We start from the raw sequence: 11198 nt of genomic DNA on the forward strand, positions 1-11198 counted from the left end.
GCCAAACCTCTTTATCCTAGAAGATGTTTTGATGGCCGAAACTTGCAAGGAAGAAGAAGGTGATTGGTGGTTTCTCATCTCGGAAGAACGTTGCCTACACAACGTTCGAGGTTAGAAGAGGAATACGGTAGAAGATCAAGAGGTCTTTCTAGAAGGTATAACTAGTAATTTTTCCTTTCCACATCATGCTAGTTATTTATGGAAATAATACCAAATACAAGAGGCTTACGATTCTAGTATTTTGAATATGTTTTTCGATGATGTGTTCTTTTGTTTTATTTTTCCTTGTGATTTGATTGTTCTTTTCGGTTAACCTAAAGTTATTTTAGGAAATTAAATATTAGCTTTCCATAAAAGGTTTTGTCTAGTCGGTGGTGGTTGCTCCCATATCCAAGAAGGTCATGTGCCTCACCACGTCAGTACTGGGAACCAATTATGGAAATTAATATTTAATGGAATTAATAACTTAAGGTGATTTGGGTCGAACGTGTTAAGTTCCGCAGGAGATCCAAGTCAAAACCTAAAAGAACAAATAGATTAAGTTTTGGATCAAACGTATTAAGTTCCGCAGGCGATCCAAAATTTAATTTAAAAGAACACATGGTAGCTAGGAAAAGGTTCAGACCTTTGTACAAAAATTTTATACAGTGGAACCTCTAGGTTTTCCGAGTAGCAACCAACACATCTAGTCATCCTAATTGGACTTCTCTCTTCCAAACATCAAGTTCTGTTTGGATCAATGTTTGACCAAACTGATTAGATTTAGGTATATTGTCAAATATCAAAATCCTAGAAATTGATTGCACCAATATTTTATACTATTCCAATGTATTTGGGTTGGAGAAGAGCTATATCTTGCTAGATGTTAACATAAAATGCAATATTTAGACGAGTGCAATTGGCGAGGTATGATAATGCTTCAATTGCACTAAGATATGGTACTTCTTGATCAAGGATGTTTTCTCCATCTTCGAGTGGATGAAAAAGATTTTTCTTAGTATGAAGTAATCAAACAACTGTTGGTGAAGGCAATAGATGTGCTTTATCTATATAGAAGTGTTTTAGTAACCTTTTGTGTATGAGGATTGATGAACAAATATTCCTTCTGGTAAATATTCAATTTACAATCCTAGATAAAATTTTATCTTTCCTAAGTCTTTCATCTCAAATTCACTTTTTAAATAATTTGTAGTCTTGTTTAGTTTTTTGGTAGTCCCTATAAGATTTAAATTATCGACATATACTGCCACAATTGCAAAACTTTCTTCCATCTTTTTTATAAAAATATACAGACAAATAGTATTATTTGTATAACCTTTTTGTAATAAGTATTCACTTAGACAATTGTACCACATGCGTCTTGATTACTTTAATCCATATAATAATTTTTGCAACTTTATTGAGAACATAGTTTTGGGGGTTACATCATTTTCTTCTAGTGGTTTGAATCCTTCAGGAATTTTCATGTATATATCACTATCGAGTGAACCATATAGATATGAGTGACCACATCCATAAGTCGCATGTCCATTTTTTCTGATACAATTATACTAATCAAAAATCAAAAAGTAGTGACATTCATCACAAGTAAATATATTTCCTTATAATCGATTTCAGGTCTCTGTGAGAAACCTTGAACTACAAGTCTGGCTTTTATCTCATAATTTTACCATTTTCATTCTTTTTTTATACAAACACTCATTTATATCCTGTTGAGATTACATCTTTAGATGCTCGAACTACAGACCCAAAGACTTTACGTTTCTCTAGATATTTTTGTTCAGTCTGTATAGCCACTTTTCATTTTGGATAGTCATTTCTTTCTTTACAATCTTTGACAGATTATGGTTCGGGATCTTCATCACCTTACACGATATTCACATTGAGAACGAAAATATCATCAATGATTGTATTGTTTCGATCCCATATTTTATGAGACATCAAATAATTTATTGAAATCTCAATATTTTCATGTAACTGTAATTCTTTAGGAACAACATTATCCACATGTGGTTCAATTGATTCCTCTTATTGTATCATCTAAAATTGCTTCTTTTGGAGCTTTTGATTCTTCCTTTTCTTGTACTTTTCTTTTCGGAAGTACAGTGTCTTTTGATCCAATTGATAAATCATGCTTTTAGCGTATTTTAAATACATATGTAGGTAGAGTAATTGATGGTCTTATAGGGACATCAATTTTTACTGGAGTATTCTCTACTTGTATGTATGACTTTGTCACATTTTTTGTATTAACAAAAGCATCAGACAATTGATTTATAATTCTTTACAAGTGAACGATTCTTTCCACTTCTTGCTCACATTGATTATTGTGGGGATCAAAATGAGATAATGTCTTTGTTGGTGCAATATCCCTCAGGTCAAGGTTGACCTGGGTAACCAAGCTGAGTCTTGGTTTGGGTTTAGATGTTTGACAATAAGATATTGATTGAAGAAGAGTCAAGTAGGTCAAGGTTGACTGGATACTTGACTGGGAAGTCCTAACTGGGATGTTAGGCAAAATGGAAAACCCTAGTGAGTGAAGCTAGGTGAAAGTCCTAGTGAGTGAAGCTAGGCAGATGGAAATCCTGGTGAGTGAAGCCAGGTGAAAGTCCTAGTGAGTGAAGCTAGGCAGATGGAAATCCTGGTGAGTGAAGTCAGGTGAAAATCCTGGTGAGTGAAGCCAGGTGAAAGTCCTAGTGAGTGAAGCTAGGCAGATGGAAAACCCTAGTGAGTGAAGCTAGGTGAAAGCCCTGGTGAGTGAAGCCAGGCAAGGGAAAATCCAGATGGATCAAGGATGATCGGACATCTGGTGCTGAGAAGTCCAAGTAGGTCAAAGGATTGACTGGATACTTGGCATGAAAGAAAAGTCCAAGTAGGTCAAAGGGATTGACCGGATACTTGGCACAGAGAAAAGTCCAAGTGGGTCAAAGGGATTGACCGGACACTTGGTAAGGGAGTCCTAGCAGGTCAAAGGAGTGACTAGATGCTAGGCATGACATACCAACAGGTCAAGGTTGACCGGATGTTGGTTTGGGAGGTTTGGGACTTGGTTTTGGACAAAAATCAAGTGCTGGATCGATCAGTGGATCGATCCAGACCTGTCCCAGCGAACAGAGAGCCTCTGGATCGATCCGTGGATCGATCCAGAGGTCCCAATCGATCAGTGGATCGATTGGGACGCGGCTGCTTCGCGCGATAAGCGCTGGATCGATCCAGCGAGCACAGAGGCGCTCTGGATCGATCCGTGGATCGATCCAAAGCCTCCCCGATCGATTGGGAACATTCGAATCGATCGGGATCCGACCGTTGGCGTCGTTTATAGCTGCAGGCGTGTGATGGCTGCGACATCGCTTCTCCAATTCACTCCAGATTACTCGCCAGCTCCTCCACAGCGCTCTCAAAGATCAGATCGCCAGTTCTTGAAGGATCTTGGAAGCTTTCCAAGTCAAGAGGCGGATCAAAGGCAAGAAGAGAAGTTAGGGTTAGGGTTTATACTCATTGTAAGCTTGTAAGCTTGTATTTCTTGTATCCTTTCCCTCTCTTCTTGTATTGAGTCTTGTAGGGCTTCTCCGCCCTTGGTAGTTACCATAAAGGAGAGTTTTATTTAGTGGAGGGTGTGTGTGTTGGTGTGGATCCTTGGATTAGTCACCTCTTGTGAGGTGGATACCAAGTAAAACCAACCGTGTTAGCGTTGTGTGTTTGTTTCTGTATTTTCCGCTGCACATATTTGAAGGAACAAGCAACGCCGAGCACCGAGCAAACGCGACGAGCTATTCACCCCCCCCCCCCTCTAGCTACTTTTGGTCCTATCAGTCTTTTCATTCCAATAAATTGTTTATTGTTCTTCAAGATACAACTTTAATTTCCTCCCACCAGTGTTAGAAATTTTATTTCATCAAAGTGGCAATTTACAAATCTTGCAGTAAACAAGTCAACTCCTAATATCTAATAATGGATGGTGAATCATATCCCACGTAAATCCAAAATCTACGTTGTGGATCTATTTTGATTCTTTGTGTAGGTGGAATAGGGAGTTGTACTGTACAACCAAATACTCGAAGGAGAGAAACATCAGGTTCTCAACCATAGACAAGTTGTAATGGTGGATAATTAGTTGGTCTTACACGAATCAATGATGCATTGTGTTATGACATGACCCCAAATAGAAGATAAAAGTTTTATTTTCATGAATAGTAGTCTAGCAATTAATTACAAGCATTTAATAAATGATTTTGCTAATCCATTTTATATATGAACATGGGCAACTGAATACTCAATTGAAATTCCGATTAACATATAATAGTCATCAAATGCTTATGATTTAAATTCAGCAACATTATTAAGATGAATTGCCTTAATTGAGTAATCTGGGAATTGAGCTCGTAGTTTAATAATTTGCTCAAGTAGTTTAGTGAAGACTATATTTCTAGATGAAAGCAAACTAACATGTAACCATCTAGTTGAAGCATCAACCGATACTATGAAATATCGAAATAGTCCACATGGTGGGTGTATAGTAGGTCCACAAATATCCCCACGAATCCTCTCTAAGAATGTCGGAGTTTTAACATTGACTTTTGTGAGAGAATGTCTTATAATTAGTTTATCTTATGAATAAGACATACATGAAAAATTATTATATAAAAAAAATCTTCTGGTTTTTAAAGGATGTTCACATGAATTAAGTATTATTCTTTGTATTATTGTTGCCCCAAGATAACCTAGTCGGTTACTCCATCATATGAAATTGTGCTTGTCAACAAACTTCTGGTTTGTTATTATATTTGTCTCAACTGCTTTCATCGTTGTACAAAATATTCCAAAAGGGAGTGCACGCAATCTTTCTTTTATTTGCTTTTGGCCAAATATAATAGATATAATGCAAAAGTATTCAATATTATTTTCATTTAATGTTTCAATATAATACCCATTTTAGCGGATGTCTTTAAAACTAAGTAAATTTCTACTAGATTTGCTAGCATAGAGCACATTTTTAATATATAGGATTGTATCATTTTGTAAAATAATATTAACTTTTCCATAACCTTCAATAATTTTTTTATGCATCCGATATTATTATAACATTATTTTCAGCTAATGTTAACTCAAAAAAAATACCTTTTGCTTTGAAAGATGATGTGAGTTGTACCACTATCTACTAGACATTTATCTTGATATTCCATCATTAATCTTTAAAAAAATGTATAAGTAAAGAGTTATAATTCCAATATATTCCAATATGATTTCTTGCAAGATTTATAAATAAAACACATTATTAAATAAAGATCCAAATTAGTAACTCTCATTGATAATTTAAAAAAAAGAAAATTTTAAAAAAGAAAATACATTGTAACTCGACTGAAAAATAATTATTCCATACTTTCTAGAGACTTCACTTACAACTTAAATCAAAAGTAAACTTAGAAAGGAAAAAAACACTGAAATAGAAATACAACTATTCCATATTATTTAGCACACCACCACCAATAAAATGGTCAATATTATCATCTGGCTAGGCTAAGAAATTAGAGACATCCAAATAAGTTATGTCAACTAAATCATAATCATTAACAAAATTTGTCTCTATTTTCCTTGTTCTTTGATTGAATTTTAGTATAGATCCACAAAATATCTTGTTGTATGATAGGTATGAGAACAATGTCCCTTCATCCCACATTTAAAACACTTATCTTCATATTATTTTGAGTTTTTCCCTTTAACTTCTTCATTGTTAGACTTCCTGGTTGCTTGTTTTAAGTTTTTTACCATTTTGTTGCCAATAATTTTTCCTTTGGCCACACCTATGACTTATCCCAATTTTATGATTTTGAGATGAGTTAGCATTCACTTCATGGAATGATATTCCATTTTTTTTCTAATAAATCTTGATCAGTAATTTTCTCTCCACAAAATGTAAATTTGGAGCTAATCTTGAATAGCGATGAGTTATAATCGCTTATAAATTTAAAATCTTGGAAGCAGAGATGCATCCATTCATAATGAGCTCTTAGGAGAGCTATAGTTCTCTAATGGTCAAATCTTTCTTTCAAATTCTTCCAAAGTTCTTGTGGTTCTTTTATAGTAAGATACTCAACTTTCAATCCATCATCAAGCTTGATGATGTGATGAAGGAAAATAAGTACTTTTGCATGATCATGTAGGGATTACATCTTATATTTTATCTCCTAAGCTCTTAGCAACAAGGTGAATCTTGACATCTAAAATCCATAACAAATAATTTTTTTCCAATTAGGTCAAGTGCTTCAAATTTAAGAGGGGTGTATTCAATCAAGAGATTGAATGACTTTCATTGACTTTTTTTAATGATAGATTTTTGTGGAGTTGATAGATTTGTATTGACTTTTATATAATCTTATATAGTTATGAAAAGAATTTCATAGAGTTCTATAGACTTTTTTGCAAGCTTTTTACATACATTTATAAATTTTATGGAAACTTGTAGATTTAAGGGAGTATATTCAATCTTGGAAAAGCGTAGGTGGTCATGGTTTCACACGATATTTACTTTCGAATAAAACCTAAAATAGCTAATTAAATTTATTTTTTAATAAAATAATAATAGCATATTTGTTCATAATTTTTTTTTCAACTTTTTATACTTGTATCTTATTTTGGCTAAAAACAAACAGAGGATAATGTTTCAATTTATATTTTTTTAAAAAAAATTAATAATATAATTTTAAATCCAATAATATTATAATAATTTTAAATATTTTTATTTACAAATTTAATCCAAATTATGAAATGTTGGTCAACCCTTCAATTTGGTCAAATTTTTAATAAAGTATTGAATTAATAAATTTGATTAGTAATAAAATTAATAATAATATTATTACTTTAATTAGTAATAATATTATTAAAATAAATAAATATATAAAATTTATTTAGAAATTTTAATATTTAAATAAATTTTATAAAATATTTTTAGGGTCTAGTTTCATTAGACTTTATTAAATTATCTATTAATTAAGTTGAGAATTAATTTGATTTATTAATATGTATTTTATATGAAAACCTAATTTCTCAAGTTTCTCTCCCCTTACACAGCGCCACCGTCCAAATTGACTTCGACTTTGACCTGCTCGCAAGTAGCCGACGGAAGCATCACCGACTGCCTCAAACAAATTTTTTGTTTATTTTCTTCCTTTTCGACACACCGCAAGCTCCACTTGATGACACTCCTCATTGTTTCCCATCACGAGCAACTAGAGAAAATTCTCTGCCTGTAACCTGCCGCCGTGAGAAAATTTTGCTATTATAAAGTCAAAAAACAGTGTTTCAGAGGACTCTCATCTTCGCATGAAATGCATGCTGAGAGGTTGATGCAGGCCACCGAGAGGTTGAACATGGACAAGATCTTTTAGATCAAAGAGATAATCAAAATCAAGGAGTGGGAAGATAAAGGACTTATTCGTAAAAAATTAAGGCTATTTGAAGTCGATAAAAATCCAAGTGTGAGGAGAAGACTTTTTATTTTATTTTTAAAGTTGTACCAAGTGTTTTGGAGAGCTCTTATTAGTTAAAATTTATCCAAGAAATTATAAAAGAATCCATAAAAATCTATTGAAATTTTGGATACCAAAAAATTTTCATAGAATTAAAAAAAGTCAATATAAGTTCATGTTATGCTATTCCAATAGCATTTACATAGAATTAAAAGTTATGCTTATGCAGAAGTATCAATATATAATTAAAAATTATGTTTCTTTAGAGCATAAATATAAATTTAGAATTTATACAACTTCAAAAATATCAATATTAAATCTAAATATTGTGTTATTTTAGGAGCATTAATATAAAATTAAAGACTTAAATATAAAACTAAAAATTTATGTTATTTTGAGCCAAGAATAAGAATATTTATGAGTTCATATTTTAAAAGAGCATCACGTGTTATACTTTAATAAGTAGAAGAAGAGAGAATTGTAGAAAAAAAATATCTTGTATTTTATTTTTATCAAACGTACTCTCCTATTTATAAGATAAATGAAGTAGCATAAAAAATTAAAAAAAAAATACAATAATTAATCAATCAATGTGCTCTGTCGTGATTTGACATGCCGTGATTGATATATACAATTTGGAACATATAATTACATTGTTACGTACATTTTTGTTTTACAACATATCAATTATGTGCAATAGAGACCATTGGTCACATGTTTTGTGAAGACATTTTGGTCATCATCAAATTATTAGCAAGTGACAAAATGCATGAGTAGTTTATTGGAATCAAAGTGTGTATTTGTCAAAATAATACCGAGTCATCGTGTAGTTTTTTAAAGCCACGTGATGCTTAATTAAATAATTGTATGCACTATACTATTTCCAATAATGTTGGTTCTATTTAAGTGTCCACATCAATGATAGACACTAAAATATTTTTTATTTTTTATTTTTTATTTTTTATTTTTTATAGTAAGTAACATCATTATGTAATAATGATTTTTTACTTAGCATTAAATTAGTCATCTAAATTACTTTTGTGAAAAATACAAGAAGGAAAAAAGAATGTATAACTAATTAAGTATCGACTTCAAATTCTTGTTTGTGAAGAATATGTTAATTGCATGAAATTTTTAGTCATTTGAGAAAAATTAAAATTTTGTAAAAATTAGATGTTTGAATTTTTTTATCAAAAATTAAAATACTCAAACTTGTTGTGTGTTCATTTAATAATTCTGTGTTTCCTTTTATCTTGATAGACGTGGTACAATGAATCCATAAATAAAAAAAATGACTTTATTAATTTTCCTCATATTTTATAAAAATTAGAATGAGCAGTTGGAATGGAATTATTTAATTTAAACTAAAAGTTGTTTTTTGAAAAAAAAATTATGCAAAAACAAAAACATAAACAGCAAGGGTGGTGATTATTGTCGAAAGTTGACGCTTCACCAATCACCACTCGACATCTGTCACCGCGGTCGCCGCCCGTTCTCCAATATCCTTTTTAATTAGCGACGCCGATTAAGAATGTGATTAAGTAATGCTTAGTCCTAAGCGTACTGCTTAAGCTGCAATTAAAGAAGGGACTCGTCGCCTATATAATGCCCTCGGCTCTCGACCTTCTTCCTCCCCATTCGCCTCTGTTTTTCATTGCTCTGTTCCGTAGAACCAGAACAGAGATCTAAAATTCCCTTTTTTCTGCTACCTTTTCATTTCTCTTCCTTCTCGTTCTTCTTCTGATCTCGCAGTGAATTCCACTGCATTGTTCTTCTTCTTGTTCTCGAATCTGGTAAGCTCCCGTTCCTGCTTTCTCTTGAGAAAGAAAAAACAAACAGAGGACTCTGTTTCGGAAGGGAAATGAAGAACAAAGAACTCAGATTACTTCTATTCTAGAAAAAAAAAATTATAAAAACCTGATTTTTATGAAATTGTAACACTTCCCTTTTGATTCTTGAAACTAGTAATCGATCGAGATGGAATACGAGGCTCGGTATCGTCAGGTCCAGAAACCCAAATACGATTGCCTTCTCTTCGGTAAGAATTACTTGCTTTAAACTTTCATTCTCTTTCTCAACCTTTTTCTTTGGGTCATATTTATTTTCCATTTACTTCTTGTTTACAGATCTCGATGACACTCTATACCCACTCAGCTCTGGTTTAGCGGCTTCCTGCTGCAAGAACATTGGAGGTATGATTTGATGTCCGTTGACGTTTACTCTTCTGCAACCCCTTTTTCTTTTGATGAGAGAATTATTTATTACTTCCCACCGATTTATAGATTATTTAGTGGAGGAATTGGGGATCGAGGAGAGCAAGATGCCAGAATTAGGCAACCTTCTGTACAGGAATTATGGCACAACAATGGCTGGCTTAAGGGTATTTCAAATCATTTGATGATGTTATATTTATTTACAGTCAATTGTTTGAGCAATTAACTCGAGTATTCTGTTCTTGAATCCACCAGGCTATTGGCTACAACTTTGACTATGATCATTACCACAGGTGTGACTCAAATTTCTTTTTTCCAGGAAAAAAAATTTGTTTTCCTTGAAGCAAAAGATTGAGTAGTTCTTTCGTCTCTGTTTTTTTTGTAGCTTCGTTCATGGAAGACTGCCTTATGAGAACCTGAAGCCTGATCCTGTTCTGAGACAACTCTTGCTCAGCCTCCCAATTCGCAAACTCGTAAGATTCAACATTTTTCTGGGTCAAATTATGTTTTTTTAACTTATTTTCATTCTGATTTTTTTGTTTCCTCTGCGAACTTTAGGTTTTCACAAACGCTGATAAAGCTCACGCACTGAAAGGGCTGAAGAAATTGGGACTCGAAGACTGCTTCGAGGGAATAATCTGCTTCGAGACGCTAAATCCGCCGACGCCGTCTTGCTCGATCCAAAAGTCAACCGAAATTTTCGACATCGTCGGGCACTTCTCCCGGGCGGACGTTGCCGCCGGAGACGCGCTGCCGCCCACGCCGGTGCTCTGCAAGCCGTCGCCGGAAGCCATGGCGCAGGCTTTGCGGATCGCCGACATCGATCCTCAAAGAACAGTAAGCAAAATTCAATTTTGATTCGTTTTCGTCCACCGCAAACATAAAATCATCAGAATTGTCAATTCAAAATTTGATTTTTTTTTTTGCAGGTGTTCTTCGATGACAGCGTACGCAACATCCAAGCCGGGAAGCGCGTGGGGCTGCACACCGTCCTGGTAAATTAAGCTTAAATATTGGATTAAATTTGGTAGTTAAAATCGGATTATGTATTATTAATTAGCCGATCGCTAATTCAGGTTGGTACTCGACACCGTGTGAAAGGGGCAGACAACGCCCTGGAAAGCATCCACAACATGAAGGAGGCGTTGCCGGAGCTGTGGGAGGAGGCGGAGGCCACCGCCGGTGGCGTCCTGTACCCCGCCGCCGGCAATGTGGCCATGGAGACACCTGTGACCGCTTAATTAAAAATTAGTTCCATGGAGCCGATCGAAACAAGAGAGAGAGAGACAGAGAGCGAGCAAAGTATAATTGTGGACATTGTACATTTGATTTATCTATTAGATATAAGGATGAGAATGAATCCTTCCTCCTTTATCGTCTACCTACAATATTTGTGTGTCTCTCTTATTTACTAAAGAATGTACTTAACTTTATGAGAAGGCGGATGATTATCTGAAATGCCCCTCCATTATTCTCCACTGGATTAATATAGGACAAAAATTAAAAGGGGTGCACCACG

General features: G+C 33.9%; 1 protein-coding gene across 1 annotated transcript; it reads left to right on the top strand.

Moving 5' to 3' along the window:
• Positions 1-9084: 9084 nt before the first annotated feature.
• Positions 9085-11060, top strand: LOC122015738 (uncharacterized protein C24B11.05-like). Its single transcript, XM_042572758.1, has 9 exons — positions 9085-9259; positions 9432-9504; positions 9593-9658; positions 9749-9846; positions 9935-9972; positions 10065-10152; positions 10238-10516; positions 10609-10674; positions 10756-11060. Exons 2-9 carry the CDS (start codon positions 9444-9446, stop codon positions 10918-10920), a joined length of 861 nt encoding a protein of 286 aa, XP_042428692.1. The 5' UTR covers positions 9085-9259; positions 9432-9443; the 3' UTR covers positions 10921-11060.
• Positions 11061-11198: the final 138 nt, after the last annotated feature.

This window comes from Zingiber officinale, chromosome 1A, assembly GCF_018446385.1.
Source record: "Zingiber officinale cultivar Zhangliang chromosome 1A, Zo_v1.1, whole genome shotgun sequence".
Taxonomy (NCBI): domain Eukaryota; kingdom Viridiplantae; phylum Streptophyta; class Magnoliopsida; order Zingiberales; family Zingiberaceae; genus Zingiber; species Zingiber officinale.

Coding starts and splice junctions, on each gene's coding strand:
- LOC122015738 (XM_042572758.1), top strand. CDS start 9,444: ATGGAATACGAGGCTCGGTATCGTCAGGTCCAGAAACCCAAATACGAT. Junction 9,973..10,064: donor GACTATGATCATTACCACAG/GTGTGACTCAAA, acceptor TTTTTTTTGTAG/CTTCGTTCATGGAAGACTGC. Junction 10,153..10,237: donor GCCTCCCAATTCGCAAACTC/GTAAGATTCAAC, acceptor TGCGAACTTTAG/GTTTTCACAAACGCTGATAA.